The sequence below is a fragment of the Ceratina calcarata genome, unplaced genomic scaffold (assembly GCF_001652005.2).
Source record: "Ceratina calcarata isolate Rehan_Ccalc_2016 unplaced genomic scaffold, ASM165200v1 scaffold294.2, whole genome shotgun sequence".
Lineage (NCBI taxonomy): Eukaryota > Metazoa > Arthropoda > Insecta > Hymenoptera > Apidae > Ceratina > Ceratina calcarata.
In genome coordinates this window covers 194,197-211,632 of record NW_017151812.1, presented here as the reverse complement: position 1 = coordinate 211,632, position 17,436 = coordinate 194,197, and the positions used below count along the sequence as shown (strand labels likewise).

At 43.4% G+C, this 17,436-nt stretch overlaps 3 protein-coding genes across 5 annotated transcripts in view; 2 read left to right on the top strand and 1 right to left on the bottom strand.

The window, feature by feature from the left end:
- The first annotated feature begins 2,656 nt into the window (after window positions 1-2,656).
- On the top strand, window positions 2,657-9,630 carry Pp2C1 (protein phosphatase 2C). Of its 2 annotated transcripts, none has more exons than XM_018022866.2 (6): window positions 2,657-3,830; window positions 4,203-4,553; window positions 4,630-4,847; window positions 4,917-5,063; window positions 5,152-6,395; window positions 6,551-9,630. In XM_018022866.2, exons 1-6 carry the CDS (start codon window positions 3,527-3,529, stop codon window positions 6,915-6,917), a joined length of 2,631 nt encoding a protein of 876 aa, XP_017878355.1. In that variant the 5' UTR covers window positions 2,657-3,526; the 3' UTR covers window positions 6,918-9,630. The 2 variants fall into 2 exon arrangements, with proteins under 2 accessions (XP_017878355.1, XP_017878356.1); XM_018022867.2 differs by having other exon boundaries at window positions 3,075-3,830; window positions 4,935-5,063.
- An 83-nt stretch (window positions 9,631-9,713) lies between these two features.
- The window catches only part of LOC108623927 (beta-1,4-glucuronyltransferase 1), a 35,643-nt gene continuing 27,920 nt past the window's right edge, over window positions 9,714-17,436 (bottom strand). Inside the window, exons 4-6 of the mRNA XM_018022798.2 lie at window positions 13,991-14,326; window positions 13,320-13,562; window positions 9,714-13,102 (exon numbers count right to left, since the gene is read on the bottom strand). Coding sequence (XP_017878287.1) covers window positions 12,905-13,102; window positions 13,320-13,562; window positions 13,991-14,326 — 777 coding nt within the window. The 3' untranslated portion in view covers window positions 9,714-12,904. The remainder of the gene's footprint in view (window positions 13,103-13,319; window positions 13,563-13,990; window positions 14,327-17,436) is intronic.
- LOC113464193 (uncharacterized) lies at window positions 14,837-17,087 on the top strand. 2 transcript variants are annotated; one of them, XM_026812716.1, is made up of 2 exons: window positions 14,837-16,086; window positions 16,672-17,087. In XM_026812716.1, the coding sequence occupies exons 1-2, from the start codon at window positions 15,316-15,318 to the stop codon at window positions 16,909-16,911; spliced, it is 1,011 nt and encodes a 336-aa protein (XP_026668517.1). In that variant the 5' UTR covers window positions 14,837-15,315; the 3' UTR covers window positions 16,912-17,087. The 2 variants fall into 2 exon arrangements, with proteins under 2 accessions (XP_026668517.1, XP_026668516.1); XM_026812715.1 differs by having other exon boundaries at window positions 14,837-16,764.

Here is a 17,436-nt window from a genome sequence, read left to right as displayed (position 1 = left end):
ATACTCGTTTATCATCCATTTACAATTCCTTAACTATTCCAATCATAAATTAAATTGTTCATGAATATTCATATAATGTTACTGAAAATAAAATTACGTTATGTCTGCTGGAAGTTACGAATGAATCGAAATAAATATGTAGGAATCTAGGTTTGACAAAACGCAAGCTACGTCTAGAAATCAAACTTTACCTTATGATTATTTAACAGGAGTCGAAAAAATTGTTAGAAATAATATAATATAGTCTAGTATATCTATTTAACAGAAGAATAATAAAGAAAGAAAGGTGCTTTGGCACTGCCAGTGTCACCGCAGGTAGTGAAAACAATGAAATGCAACGTCTGTATCTACGAAGAGGTATGAAAAATTAGAAACGATCGGAGATAACACGTTTAGATGGTACAATTATGAATGAACGCAGACAGGCGAATTGAATGACACTTTTGAAATGAGACACTTCTATTGGTGCGTCATCGCATAATCTTCCTTGCAGTATTCGATGCACTCCGCTTGGTAACGCGCTGTTACCGAGATGTCGTCAGGCAGGTATCCGGCTAGCTGCAGGTTCGAACCTGCACCGACTTGTTCCCGAAGAGAATAGTCGAGTCTGAATCATGGGAACTGACGCATCGGAATCTGATTTAAGTAAGACCCTTCTGCGAAAGCAGCCTCGCATTTTTAAACGATGGGTCATCGACCCTAATTTAGACACTTGGACAAATATAATATTGAAGGTTTCGATCTTGTAATTAAGGAAGTTTTACGTATTAATTCTCTGTTGCGAAATTTAATTTGAAACGTTCTATTTTTAAATATAGATTTAAACGCGCAGCTTAATTCTCGAACCTCCGGTAGATGGCGGTACGGTTACCGTTTAGTAGTTCCCGTTTAAAAATAATTCGTACAATTTTATTATCCAATTAAGACACGGCGACGAGTTCACTGCTCGGTAATTATTTCTTCATTTACGACTTCCAGAGATAATGGATATTAGAGATGAAAAGAAAATATCTCGGTAATCGACACGTTTCCGTATAACTGTTCGAGAACGGAAAGGGACAGCCGTCTTTTTTCAGGAGATGATGCAATCGGTGAGAAGTATCGACCGTATCGTTGGAATCATTTTTACGATCGCCAATTCATCCCTCGACGTTTCTCCGCGATGAATCAAATCGGCGAACGAAAATTCAACGGAATGGGATCTGCTTTAGATACGTTGAATCGAATCCATCCCCATCGAACCGTGGCCTCTCGGATGTTAAGCGAAAGCCGCCAGCTGGGAGTGCTATTTTGAACGGAACGCTGGGTTGCCACATCTCCCGGGTGAGCAAGTCCAAACACGTGTCCTGTGTTTTGCCCCCGGAGAGAGATAACTGCATCGACTGGCGAAACAGAATGTTTGCTTTCCACTTGATTCACTCCTGGATTTTCCCGCTGGTAAAAAAAAAAGAGGGAGAAAGAGGGAACTGTTTCTCATTGCCCCATCGTTCGATTGACGCATCACAGATTCAGATTATTCAAAACTCGATGTACGAACACGACAAAAGTTACTTAAATCCAAGAAAGATCGGAATAACACATACTTAATTATTCTGTCCATCGTTCCAGGTTCCAGCGCAAACTCATTTCGTATCAAGACAAATGGCCATGGGAGGGTGATAGAAGCGGAAGCTACCTATGGTTTTGTTGGGTTTTCGATCGGAACTGCGGTTTTCTAAAGAATTTCTCGTGGACAAGCTCGTGCATGAAAGTTCGGGTTCCTCGCCGCAGACGTGACAACGATGGAACTGCGTGAGCCGAGATGCGCGGCATGAATAGCACCCAGGTCTGGACTAAGGTTTCGCGATACCTGGTTAGGTTTCTTGCGAGTAAAGTTATTACAGGCTCTTAACCTTCCCTTTCCCAGTCTGTTTTGCGCTAAACATTCATGCTAACAGACGGAAGACGATAAAGATTCTCTTACGGGCAGCCTACCGAGTGTACATACACCCGTTCACTTAGCATTTCTGCGTTTCTACGCGTGTACACTTTTCATCTTAACCAGTCGTTGGAACTTCACCGTGTTTGCCGAACGCCGCTACGTTATAAAGATTAGCAGTACCGACGATTACGAGATAAGTTTCATATCTCGCTGGCGCTCGATGTTACGGAAATTGATCGCAATGCGAGATTCAGAGACGCCTGAATCACTAGTTTTTGTCGTAACGTGTACATAGCGAGTTCATGAGAGAGCGCAGATTACGGGGTTAGCTTTTTAGTTTGAGAAACTAGTCCCGTTTAATAACCAGGCCCTGGGCCCCGTTCGGTTCCCTGGTTTAATACTGTCCTGATGGCCGTCGACGTTGATGGGCCGGCCCGTTGTCAGGCGTTCGAGGGGACAGGGACGGGGTAAAAGTTTCCACGGCGACGGGGATGGGCGGGAAACGGGGAAACGCGAGGGGGTAACACGATACGGTCTGCGTGTGGCGATCGTCGGTGTGGGTAATATAACCGAGGTAACGTTACCGGGTCGCTGCTTACGGAGACTTTTGGGAAATTTCGCTTGTTGGCACAAGTTTCCCGGTTTAGATTCGAACCGCGGCAAATCGCGATTATCGAACGAGCCAGCACCGTCGCCGAGCCTGCTACGTGCTCGGCTCGATCGAAATCGAACTAGCGGCAGTATCGCATAGTTATCTTGCAAAACACTCGCAGTATCCGCGTTGATAACGCGTTGTTATTGCGTACTCCCGCGGGCGAGCTCATTCCGCGCGCGAATCTATCGATTCAAAACCCCTTCTCTCGAGTTTGAAAATTTTGATCGCGGCCACATGCACGTACCTACGTAGCCTCTATACACGCGCGGGCTTGCGCGCATACAGTCGCGGAATAATAAAAACGAACCGCGATCAGTTTTCAACGCGCTTCGAATTTAAAACTATACGTTTTGCTACGTCCTCGCTAAGCTGATAAAGACTTTAAACCGAGGGACATTAAAGTAAAAAGCATTAGCTTTCTAATCTCGCGATAAGATCCCGTACTCTTCAAATTCTCCTAATTGTAAGAGTAAAAATCTTACGACTCGTCTTATAGATGCTCGACTGAAAAATTTGGAACACCTCGGAGGAAGCTGCGTGCGTAACGAAAATAACTGGAGAACCGCGCGCGTAAGGCTGGAACGAGCTTTGGAGGTTAGATGAAAGAAAATATACCCGGGAATACGCGGTGGTTCCGTCGGGCGCTCTTCCGTTTTGAAGATTCTCGAGAAACGTTGTATATACGCGCTGCTGCTGTGCGACGGTGAAATCGTAGAGGGGACGGACCCTCTCCTGTCCCGCTCCGTTCCTGGCAACGTCACCCGTGACCGTGTGGGGCCGGCCGTGTGTGTGTGCGTCCCTCGAGCTACGCGTTCAGACCTGCCCAGTAAATACGAGGCTTCCGTTCCCCGTGTATACGTGTCCCGCGAGCCGAGTGCGTAGTTAGAGCGAACACAGTGCGGATAACCGAGTTTCGGCGTTTCCCGTGCCATCGGCGTTGATCCATCATCATGCCGTTGAGTATCGGGGTTAACCTAAGAGTGACCGGGCACTGTAATCAGGGCGGTCGCAAGTACATGGAGGACATGTTCAGCGTGGCCTTTCAGTCGACACCGGATGACAAGGACCTCGAGTACGCGTTCTTCGGGATATTCGATGGACACGGAGGCGGCGAGGCGGCTATCTTCGCCAAGGAGCATCTGATGAACGTGATTGTGAAACAGAAGAACTTCTGGAGTGACCGCGACGAGGACGTGCTCAGGGCGATCAAGGAAGGATACGTGCACACGCACTACGCGATGTGGCGGGAGCTCGGTGGGTGTTCGCCCACCATCGTTATTCTATTCGATCCCGACCGTTCCCGCGCATTTCCCGCCAAACGTTATCGCTACACGAGATTGTCTTCGTAAAAAATTAGTTTATTTGTTGTCCGATCAGGAATTTCCCACATTGTCCCGCGTTTTCCCCCCACCATCCGTCTCCGATTAGGTTAGAATTTAGGTTATGTAATCCAAGAGCTAACCTACGGCCCGAGCTCCTAATATCAGTAGTTGAGAGAAAATATTCGACCCCGTCGTTCCTGCTCAGTCGATTCGTTCAGTTTCAATCGGGTCACCGTTGAACGTGGATCGCGCCGACGGAATTTTAGCAAACGATGGTTTTCACGGGGTTCTTTTTCTGGAACAGAGAAGTGGCCGAGAACAGCCTCGGGATTGCCTTCTACAGCTGGAACTACGGCTAGCATAGCGTTCATTCGCAAGGGGAAGATTTACATTGGCCACGTAGGCGACTCCGGGATTATTTTGGGCTACCAAGTGGACGGCGATCCGCAGTGGCGTGCCAAAGCTTTGACCAAGGACCACAAGCCGGAGAGCGGGCCCGAGATGAACAGGATACGCGAATCCGGGGGGAAAGTAGTCAGCAAATCCGGCGTTCCAAGAGTCGTATGGAACAGACCTCGCATCGGGCACAAGGGACCGGTCAGGAGGTCGACTCACATAGACGAGATTCCTTTCCTCGCTGTTGCTAGATCTTTAGGTAAAACAACGATCTATACTCCTTTTATTCGACTCCTAACGAATAGATTCGATCAGTTTCTCATTTCGTGTCGCAGGCGATCTTTGGAGTTACAACTCTGAGTTGGACACGTTCGTCGTCTCGCCGGAACCGGATGTAAAAGTGGTAGCGATCGACGTGGAATCGCATCGTTGCCTTATTTTTGGAACGGACGGCCTGTGGAACATGTTAACACCGCAGGCGGCAGTGGCTATTGTCCAAGCCGCGGATAGGCACAACGAGAAACATCTAATTGCTCAGCAAACATGCAACGGGGTACGTCTTTTCATAACATTTTCAATTGTGCACGTCCACGTTTTCGTTTCTAATTAGTGTTTTAAACAGCAAACTGATAATGTTCAGCTATGGATAAACCCGTCGAAGAGCCTGGTGGACAGAGCGTTGGAGAAATGGTCATCGAAGAGGCTGCGCGCGGATAACACGAGCGTTGTCACGTTGATGTTGGATCCGCCAGGTCCATCTCGCAGCGAGGTACGTTGACCTCCATCAGCTCGAATTTATCTGCCGCGATTTGTTTACGATTAGTCAAATTGCTAAGCGAATTCGTCTTTTCAAACAGATTTTACTCAGCCAGAAGGAGTGCGTCGTAACGCATCATACGATCCACACTCCTGCACCGGTGTCGGTGGAGAATCCAGAGAAGCGTAACAATTTTCCTCTGGTTCCAAATCCTGCTTCGCCTATAATAAGTGGGCACCTTCTCGCAAACAGAACAGAATTCCCGGAAGAGCTCGAGGAGACTGCGAAAGAACCGACTTTAGAACCAATACCTGTTGAGAGTATAGAACAGAATCAAATCGAAGAGACGCACATGAATGAAAACGAGACTTCGACAGTGGAAGATTTAGAGCTCGCGAACACATCGACTAATGAATTAGAAAACAGTGCAATGGAAACCGATAGTACGAGTACTGAGAATATCGAAGAGGCGAAAGAAGATACTTCGACGACGGAAGACGAAATTACTTTAATGATTGAATCGGACGTCTCGGAAGAAAATGAAATCGGTGCGAATGACCCTGGCGACTCGAGTGTGATACACCAAAGTGCATTTTCTAGTGAATGTGACGTAACCGATTGCGCGGAGGGCGACGGGGTCGGTTGCGACGAGAACGAAGTGAAATCCACCGTGGTGAACGGGTTGCGACACAAACAGTCTACGTTGTTCTCCACCGCTAGGACGACGGAGGTCCATAGCGCGAGAAGGAGGCATAGCCTGTCTGCGAGTAATTCTTTAGAGAGCACCACGAAGACGTACGTGAACTCCCGGCTGAAGTCGCGTAGCGCGAAAATTACCGCCGCGGATGAGACTGTGATAAACTCTTCGACGAGCGTTAATAACAAACGAAGGCACAGCGCGATAACGCAGACGGTGGCGAACGCGACGGAAGAGTCCCCTTGCTCGTTACAAGAACCCTGCGTGAAGAGGAAGACTCGATCGGAAGATCAGCCGAACCCGGTCGATGAAAACGACCCGGTGAACCAGAGCACGAAGGACGCTGGCGGCACTCCGAGTTGGCCTAACGGAACGGAGTCCAGGTCCACGACAGGTTCGACACCCGTACCTGTCCAGGAGAGGCTACCCACGTTGAACATTTATCAAAAGAACCTAGGCAAGAAAGCCACGCCGGTGAAAACAATTCGAAGACCATCGATCGAGTGGTGGGCAAAGAAACAATTGTGGGCTTGTACTCTTGGCACGAGAGAGAACCGATCTAGTAATTGCAACGAGCGGAGGATCAGTAGGAATGTCGCCCTCATCGGCTCCTCGGAGAATACGACTGTTCCCCAACGATGGCTCAGGTTAGTTACAAATTCACACTTGAATTCATTATTAAAAAAGTGATAGAATAAAAAAAAGTATCGCAATAAATTTCTGATAATTTAATATAACTTTGATATAGCGACTCATTATTCGCGGAAGGTGTCTCAACAGTGTTTATGTTTGTGTTTGTCAGGTCGGACACCATCGCTGCGACACCTGTAAAAACACTCCGTTCGCGTAATGTGGATATAACTGGCCACACGATATCCGCGCAATTAGTACACCAGTACGGGATAGTGAAGCAGAGCCGCCTCTCTTTGCCGGGCAAACTGAAGCAGTCCGGCGGGAATGGTTTTCTACAATCGAGTAGAGTCAGGTCGACCTCGTTGTCATCAGGTATTAAGGAAAGTAATAACAATACCGGGAACGGTGCGTGCTCCACGATCACGAACCCGGGGTGTAACGCTAGTTCCGCTATGGCGAAGAGGGTCAAGTCGCCGTACAAACCGAGCGCCCGGTCGTTGAGCACGCGGTCCCGCATTAAACGGCTTGGAAAATGAGGTAAGACGGCTTCGTTTACTATTTGTTAAAGCGTACACAGGGTATCATTTCTTACCCTCTTACCTTCATTACCTTGCGTCTCGCCTTACGAAAGTTACGAACGGACAGTCGGAACTACATACGATTGCATTTTAATTTTACTCGACACCGAAACGATTGTTTAAACTTAATCAGTTACGAGAACAAAATTTCATTTGTTTTAGCACGATTCAATATTTTTACCAGTATTTCGGTGTCGCACAAAATATTCTCTCGACTTACCGAGATAGTTATCGTTTTTTCAAATTATGTTCGCATTTTACGGAACGAACAACAATTACCTTTACATTAGAAAAGCAATGGACAAACCAATCAGAGCAACGGCGAAATCCTTAAGTTGAATGATTTAGCAAAGATACGATACAATATAGATTTTTATTTATTTTTTATTTGGACTTAACACAATTTATTTTTGTTCATCACGCCTAATAAGTTTTGACTCGAATACGAATAATCGAAGATGTGCAATCGTTCCACGATCCAACACAGTGTTTTAGTTTAAACAAATCGATGTCTCATTCTTCATGAAAACTCAGATACCATGCTGCGCCGCAGTTAATGTGATTCAAACGATCTAATCACATTTATTCACGCCCTTAATAACGAGTCAGGCCACAGATTTTTATGCATCGACATGAAAAAAAAAGCGAGACGGATTTTGCGTAAAGATCTGTGGTCAAAACAGAATATTGAAAAGACTCCTTCCATTATTTTATGCTTTCTAATGTGTAACTACATAGTTAATTAAAGAAGAGGGAAGAGTTAGAAGAAATGAATCAAGTGAACATATGTATAAAGTGTGTATGTGAACTGCGTGCATGTGAGAGACAGGAAAAACATGTGGAACGTCTGTATTGGAAAAATCGTAAGTATGTGCGTATGTCTCTTTTCTTTTTCATTTTCCAATGATTCCTTTAAGCGTTGCAGTCTCCTGCGAGGGAGATCACTTCTTAAAGGGTTTAACGAGCCGTTAAAGAGAATGCAATTTGCTTACAATGAGGTTTGAAAAGGATTATTATTATTATTATTATTATTATTATTATTATAATTATTATAGTACGTAGGTACGTAATCACGGTAAACCCGCTTTGGCCGAGAGCGGGGGCGGCCACTCAGGATTTCGTCGAACGACTCTGAGTATAATTAATCATTAAATTTTGATATTCAACTTTATACCAAGGCAGCACAAAGTATAATGAGTCTTCGAAACTGAAGGCTCGCGATTATAAATAAGCATTTAAGAATCGTTCGTCGTTTCTGTCTGGCCATTGTTCTGCCGTCAACAAGATGGTACACAAAATGACTGTCTATAATGCGATTAGAAAACTGTAGAATTATACTTAAAACAGTTGGCAAGAATTAACAAACGTTGATTTGGATTATAGAATCGCTTAATACAAATTTAATTTAATTTATTTTCTTCTCGAAAAGGCGATTCGAAAATTCGTGAGGGGAAAAACGCGGAACGTACTTCACTGCTAATTTAGTTGTTAAAACGCCTAGTTGCGAATCGTTATTGAGAAAAAGGGAACAAATTTTATTTTGCGTTCAACAAATCATCGATGATATTTTATTTAGCAACCTTCGAGCTAGCTTAGCTGATGTTCGAATATGTTTTGTACGAGGTCGATTAGCTGTGCATGCTTGGAAACAAAACGAAAGGTTTATACAGTTTACGAATATTTTTATACGTTTACGTTTCATCATAGACAGTGCTGGGATACATAATTATATCTAAAAGTATATGAGAGAAAGAGAGAGAGAAAGAAAAATTTTTGACACGTGCCTACAATAGTTACCATTTATGTATATAAAATATATATGTATGTATGTATGTATGTATGTATGTAGAAAGTGTATTCATGTACCATGGACCAAGAAGATTTCTTCAGTCTTGCGTTAGAGAAGACCAAATATGTAATTTGTGAAAAAAAAAACTTATGTGTATAGATATATATATTATATAAAATTGTTTCTTCTTGGTGCATGCGATCAAATTGGTACTATACATATGAATATATGAGTATGTATGTAAGTATATATAGACACCGAGTATATATACATACATATGTAAGATGAAAAGAGCGGATCTACGAGATCGGGACGACTTTTATTTCCGTCGGTCAGGAAATAATAACTGAGACACGGACAATTGTATAAAGAAATGAAATAAAATCGAACGGTACATGAATCGATGAAGAGGAGGAGGTGTCAGCTCGTCCGATTGGATGGATTCACCGTGAACGCATGTAGATAAACGGAAATTGTAGATGATAATCATCGTAGGAACAAATAAATAAAATCTTTGCTAGCGTTTATTTATATACACGAGAAATTATATACGTACATATAGAGGAAGGGAGAAGAGATTGTAGGAGTGGACGTGGGGGAAGAAGCGTTTGTCTGGTTGCGCTTCTAGATTTACGTAGGACGTGAGAGTGAAAAGAAAATAGAAGGACAGACAGGGGATGAGAGTAAGTATTTTCTGTGAGTGGAAATAATTAAGAAGAGAGAGAAGAGAGAGATGGAACGATGAGATTTGTGGCAGGTGCGGACGATGAATTCTATATATGGTGGTTTATCTCAGGTTGAGGAGAGGCGAACTCGAACAAATGTGTGATCACGTTTTAAAGCTGTATATTTTAATTAAAATAAACTGAATATACAAATGTTCTTAGGGAGGTGAACGTTTTCCTGTCTGCGAAACCCCTGGAGTGCTAGTTTGCTGTGAAACGTTTAATCAGTGAAACACGGAGTCGAGATAAAAGTGAATTTTTATTGAAAACCACTTTGTTTTATTTTTCTATGCTGTTATTTGAAAAAATACAACTTTACATATATACAGAGACACAGTTAAGTCGGGTTTCATTTTCACGTAATTAAATGACGGCCATAGGCATTTTCACAATTATTACTTAGCTCATATACATATATATAACGTTTAAACATTTTTATGTATCATACACAATGTACATGCTCGGTATATTTGATTGAACTTATGTATCAATTAATAATTACTTTCCTTTTGTTTCGAGCCGTCGATCGACGGTCGGCAATGTAAAGAGAAATGCGAGAAGCGATAGAACATTGTTTCTTACAAGAATTTATCGTACATGCTTTTGTTGCATCTAACGGAAAGTGCGTACAGTTGTTTTTTTTTTTTTTTTGTTTATTCATTCCACCCAGAGATAGAACATTGAAAATTTATAAAAGTTACGAGATAATACTGAAAGTTGTAAACCTAAACTTTTATTAGATACACTTTAAATTACGATGAAAAACTTTCATTTAACGAACAGTATAGAAATTCCTTTTGATTACTTCAACTTTCATTAGTTAAACGGTTTAAAAAATTGGATTACGTATTGACTGTTATTAGAATGAATTCAATTGGCTATAATGAAAAGTTCCACTAAGGGTACTTAAAAGTTAACACATTAGCAATGTATTGACACAGAAGACTTTTTATCATTGACTATTCGTAACACGTAGAATTTTATTCTCCTAATCTCTTTTCAGTCTGACACTGTTTTCCTTTGGTGCGCAGTCGAAAGAGATTCAGTGTACAACAATCGAATGTCTAATTAAAATAATAGCGAACTTTCTTATCGGATTTAATCTGCTCCGCGTGTCAATCATAATAACAAACTCCTCAAAGCATTTATATTTGAAACGAATCGTAATATTAATTCTACGCTGTGAAATTTTATTATTATGACCAACGACCCCACTCAACATTCCTCCGGTTTAAAGAGACACTCTCGAGAGTCAATTACGATAAGGCACAGAATACAGACCGCACTTGTACGTCAGAAATGACAAAACTCGGAACAATGCAATTTTTCGTTACTGAGTAATTAAATAATTAATACACTTCCTGCGATTAAGAAAAGTATAACACGTTTCATCAAAGGAACATGTCGTCTCACATTTCGTAATCATTTTAATTCTGAGAAAGATGTTTCGGGGTGGTAAAAAAAAAAATGTGCAAATACACGTACAAGTGGTAAGTGTGTGCATGTTGTATGATCGTCAAGGGTACTCCCATTGGCATTTTTACAAAATACTATTAATTAAGTTTGTTCATCTCCTGAGCTAACGAAAGTACCCTTAACGACGTTATGTACACAGACTTTATTATCTCACTCATTTACTATCATACCTGCCAATTGTCCATTTAAAAAAAAATAAATTGCACGATTAAATAATTCTAATCATATTATCTCTGAAAATAGAATACTTTTTTAAATTACTGTCTAAATTAACATCAAAGAATGGCATCCATTGAAAGAATGAAAGTATAAATACTATAACTAAATCGTTCTCGAAAATTTGATTCTCGACGAATAGCAAAATTAAATATATCTTTTTATTATACTATCTCCGTAAAATATTCAAATGTACAATATTTGTAAACGATGAAATGGCTTAGAAAAATCCGGAGGCGTAACGTGCCTGCCTTTAGAATTTCAACGTTCTTTGCCCGTTCGTAGTGACTAATCGTGTAAAAAGTAGTACCATTTACGAATACTTATTCTAAACGCTTAGAGGTAATAGGGGTATTTACATACGCGATTTTACACGGCTTTTAACGGGGGATGCTTCGATTAAATCTCGGAACGACACCGTCCCGCTCGAGGACGAAAACGGAAATCAAGTCTTTCTCAATTATTAGAAATAATTTCTACAATTTTGATCGATGCCGTTCTAGAATTATATCACGTTATGACACCGCGAGATAATTGCATAAGAACTGTCTTACTCTCTCTCTTGAACGTGTTCCGTGCGGAGAACTCTTTTCAGTAATTATCCGGTAAAAGTATTAGCACATAATGTACAGTTACGAAACGGATCTTGCACGATTTCGTGGGAAACGATACAGAGACGATGACGACGTCCATCATGATCATCGGCTTTCTTTTACCCTCTAATTAATCCGTTTCACGAACCCTAGAGCGTTGGAAGCACCAATTCAATTTGCCAAGCGGAATAAAGTACGAACACGTAACTAATAACACGTCCGTTAGGATTAAACGTTCTAACAAACTGTTATCAAATGTTCCTCAGTCTTGGGAGAGTAATTCATTCATTTTCTCCGCGTTAATAAACTAAATCGTTAAACGAAAGCATATTTTAACGTGGTTTTAAGTGTGTGACGCACCGTCGATGAAATTGTTCAGAAATAAGGATTCGATTTTGATCTTGGGAGTCCTCGCAAAACGCTGTGCCCCTGAACCAACTTGAGCAGTGTACCATTTTTTTTTTTGGCATGTACTTATAAGGTCATGTCGAGCATGGCTGCGTTTCCGGTTTCGAGTGGAAACCGCGGAATGAGAAAAGGAAAAATGCATTTGTATTCGTAGCACACACTCTTGTAAATGTACAAGTATACATACGAGGCACCGTATTTAAAACGCTAAATATTTACAATTATGTCCATCCTAAGTCCGTCGACCATCGGCCGAGACACATCGTGCAAACGTCCAGAAAGCGTTTTGCTACACTACCGATAGATCTTAACGCGCGATGTTTGTTCGATACACGATTTCCTCGAGAACAGAGACCTCGATACGTGTACATATAAAAAAGAGAAACGTTCTTATCGTCAGTCCGATCGACACGTTTACCAATTCTGATTTATGTATGCTGCCGTGACAGGTTTATACTGCGAACAAAGAACTGTCGACGCGAAAACGAAGAGGAACTGCAGGAACTACCAGTCGTAGGAAAATCCATCGAGCAACGAGGCATTCATTTTGCGCCGTTATCGATCGCAACGAACGTTCATCGGAAGGTTGGCCGGCCCGGGAACTCTGAGAAACTGTGGCCGAGCGGATCCAGCCAGCTTTCGGTTACTGTTCCTGTACCGGTCGTCGGATGGAGCGATCCGCTGCCACCTGCCCGGAGGACAACCGCGGAGCACGCGTCGCGCCCGCTTCGCCACGGGCTACACGGCGCAGCCCTTCCGCGTGCCGTAAAGAATCTTCAGCTCCGGGACGATGATCTTTTTGATCAACGCGTTCGTCTTCGCCGTGAGCATCTCCCTATGCGGGTCCTTCTTGAAGATCTTGATACCCGGTCGATGTACCAGGAACGAGTTGTCCAGGATCAGGAAGTCATAATCGAGCACACATAACGCGTAACCCTGAAACCAGGAACACAGGGTCAGCTGTAGTGAAATCGAGTGAAATGCCGATTTTCATTTACTCTTGTTAGCAGCCGTTTCTAACCAGACCGTTAATTGAAAAGAGTCGAACCGATAATCCGTCCGAGAGGAAGTTCGACAAGGCTTAACTTTCACTGGAAAGTGATAAGAAGAGAATTCTTGCAAAGGTGAACGAACGTTTTGAACTTCAAATCACCTGCGTCATTTTATCGCTCTTGCCTTCCCAGCTGAGCCTCTCGTCGTACAGAGGGTCGTTATTGGTCCCGATGAAGATCGGCTCCCAGTGCACGAAACTGCCAGTCCTCTTGCCGACGTGGAACACGTGAAGACCCTCGGTCTCCGGCGCCTCTTGCCACTCCTTGCTCCGGGGAACGTTGTGGCAGCCGGAGCACAGCTTTTTATGAAACGGAATCGCCGTGCCCGCTTTCAACATCTGAACCTGGGAATTGTTTTTTTTTTTTTAACAATCGTAAAATATTTCCGGCTTCGACGTCGCGTATAAGCTTTCATTAAATGAAACCGGATCCCGACTGATAGCATAATGGTTAATGAAACGAGACAGGAGAATAAAAGAAGCTAGACGTTTTGCTAGGCTGGGGCCAGTGGCCAGCTGCACGGAGCTAATTGTACGGTATCAAGGTCCACGGTCAAAGGAAGCGTCATTGATTGAACGACCCTCGCGTTCATGCCATTTAACGCATTGTCAGGCATTATGCAGGAGCGACGCGTCGCACTCTTTCCGCACGCGTCTAATTACAGCCCGCTACCAAGTTCAGCTTTAATGTCAAACGGTGAATGGACTCAGTGACATAAGAACCATTATGCGTTACATCAGCTTGTTTAACGATTTCATTCGCCCCGGCTTACCAAACGCGTCTTGTTGCTCGGCGGCTGGTTCTTCTCATCGACCTCGAAGATCGACAGCACGAACACCTTCGGGTTCGGTTTGTAAAGAGCCGGCTGATCCCGTTTGCGGATCATCTCTAGAAATTTCGCTGGTAGATTCGGGCTCGGGTAGAGCTCGATGTCGCTGGCGAAGACGTAATGCGTTGGCGCCGACTCCCTCGCTATGTTCCGACCTACGTTCACCGGGTACAACAGTTTCTTCTCGTTTTTGTACATCTTCGAAAGCGTGACGTTCACCCAAGGCGCTCCCAGCGAGCAGTTGTACGTGTCCGCCCAGACTTTCTCGGCTGGCGGCACCTTAAATTGCATAAGAAAATCAATAATTTCTATTCATAGATAGAAACAAAAAATAGTACATTGTGTACCTAGGGCGCAAAATAGGGCATTCTAGCACCGGCACGAGTGTGAATTTCGCCCAAGCGAAGCGAGGGTGACAAATTCACACGAGTGACAGAATGCCCTTTGCGCCCTGGTGCACATACTATTTTTTGACACGCCGGGCGAGAAATTAATCGATAACAAAAGCCATCGAAGTTGTAATTATATCATTTTCCGTCTTTTCCGCCCTAGGGCGGGAATGTGCTATTTTGCGCCCGTTAAACATGCACGAGAAACCGAATTTCGCGCCCGGAGTGTCAAAAAAAACATTTTAAATGAATTCTATAAAAATTGAGAAATCCAGATTAGACAGAGTGAGAAACGTGGGAAATAGTAGAAGGGAGGAACTGTTATTAAATTCGCAGTGTGTCGATACCGCGTGTACGTAATTAATTAGAACGCGAAGCCGCGGTTGCCAGACACGTACCAATTACACCCGTGAGAAGCCTCCGCCTCTACTTTTGTTTAGAACAGGATTCCGTTTCGGTTCTGTACTGCGTTACGCGTTTCAACTACGGAGTATCGATGGGTCGGCTCCTTCCGATCGTTTAATTAACACTTTCACGACCTTTCATCGCGATCCACTTTTCAGTCTTCCTCGTTAGAGAACGGATCGCGTTTCCGACTAGTTACCCGATACGGATCTCACCTTTCTTGTCTTGAATTTTAATTCTCCCTCACGTCCAGCGCGGCTCTTCAGAGATTGAAAATCGTACAACGATTAATTCAAACAATTCATGATTTATCGTATTATTTTATCATTGAATATAATTCGTGACGTCAGAGATTTTAACATGCGTCAATACATTGAATTCTACCTGCACCGAGGATTGCATTACGTGTTGCAAGGAACGAAACGAGGCTCGATCAGGTTTCAGTTGTCCGAACGTGCGTTATAAACTATTTGTATGTATGTTATAAATGAAGAACGCGAGGTGGCACAATGTCACGCAGCGATAACGCAAACAAGTCAACAAGCAGCTTGTCCAACGGCATGGTCAATGTCAACAAGCGACTCCGTGGCGTCGAGATTCCGCACGATCAGCTGTAACGCGTGTTCTGGATACGTGAGTGATTACCATATCAAACGTGCCGAGAGGTTCCCGCGGAATCCCTTAAAAACGGGACCGGGTCTAGAGATCGTCACAATTGGAGTAAAACGATCAATCGAGTCACTTGTGAGACACGAGAGAGAGAGAAAAATGCGTCCGATCGCTTGTTACACGATTCTCCTGCTGTGCCTGGCGGTGAGCCATGCCGCGTCTACGGCTAGGCTCGAGAAGACTCTGAAGAACGAACTCGAAGAGAGCCTGCACGGCGAAGACAAGAGCAGAGCCAAGAAGTCTACGTACACGTCCTCGTCTGGGAACCTGAAGCTTCAGTCTAGCAGTAATCTGCAAGGCCAGTCCTTCTCAGAATCTGAAGGTTTCCAAACTGTCAACATGCAAGGAGGATCTCCTCAACTACAGACGATCGTCAGTCAACCAGTTTTGCAAGGAGGAGTACAGAGTTACAGTTTGCCGTCATCCATTCGGACGTACAAACTACGACCAGGTCCTCAAGTTTACGGCTTCCAGTCGCCTGCTGAGACTATCAGCGTCCAGCAGCCCAGCAAGACTGTCAACATGCAGTCCTCGATACCTTTGCAAGTCGTCAACTATCAACAACCTCCCCAAACTGTAAGCATCCGAAAGCCGACTCTTTCTTACGGTCTCCAAGTCCCGTCGCAAATAATCAGCGACCAATCCGTTCAGCAACCTCTTCAGATCCTAAACGCTCCTTCTCAGCAACTGCAAACCGTCCAATCCTACAGTGTTCAACAATCGAAACCGATTCAAGTTCTGAGCGTGCCGACCTCGCAGCCGGCTCAGACTTACAACTTCCAATCCTCTTCTCAAACGTTCGGAGTTCGGCCAGCTGTTCAAAGACCGATACAAGTTCTGAGCCTCCCGCAAAAAGTTCAAACTGAAACCTTCAGCATCCAATCTCAGCCACAAGTTCAGACCTTGAGCTTCCAATCCGGCTCGCAACCTGTGAGCTTCCAATCCGGCTCACAACCTGTGAGCTTCCAATCAGGCTCGCAACCTGTGAGCTTCCAAATTCCGCAAGTAGTGCAATCAAGTCCTATTGAAACGCTGAGCATTCAACAGAAGCCAGGTCAGACTTTCAACATCCAATCGCAACCGTACGAAACCGTCAGCATCCAACAATCACCTTCACAATTATCGGAAACCGTGAAGGTAATCGATACTCAACCTTGCTAGGGTCCGATTCGAATTTCTCTGGGCCCCCAATCTGGCGATAACGTGGACATAATCGAACCTATCTCCGACCAAACCAAAGTGAACATCGACCAACCTGAATGGAGAGAGATGGAGGTCTACTCACAAGTGGAGACTATCCAACCACCGGAAAGAATCGTCAGCGAAGACGTCAAGACCGCCGTTAACAAGGAATACGTTTTACCCCCCAGAACGATAAACGGTTGTGGATGCAGCGCTTAAAGTGACTACTAAACAACCACTATAGTTTTACAGATTTTACTCAATTATATGTATACCTTATTTGATCTTTTTACATAATTATTAATTGATAGATTAGAACTGGCATAATTGTCAGTATAAAATTTTAATCGCATTGTAAATCGCAAAAAAAAATAAATGCATGATTGATAGCAAAACCTGCTACTTTTATTAAATTTAAAGAATATTCATGGACGTGAAATATGAATTGAATCCAAAATGAGTATCTGAACAAGAAATATTGGCTAGCAGCCATAATCTCCACGGAACACTCATTGATTTCTGCAGTAAATATTACTAGTACCATCGGTGAACTATTGTTAAGGTTGTATGAATCGTAAGATCTCTGCCAAAAGTTTAAGACGTAATAAAAAACTGTGTCCAACATTTGAACCAATGGACCATTAGCAAAAATGATATTTACAGAGAAGTAAGGTTTATAAAATAGTTCAACTTGTTGTTTTCATAAGGAATTTTTCACGCATAATTTCTAATATTCTAATACAT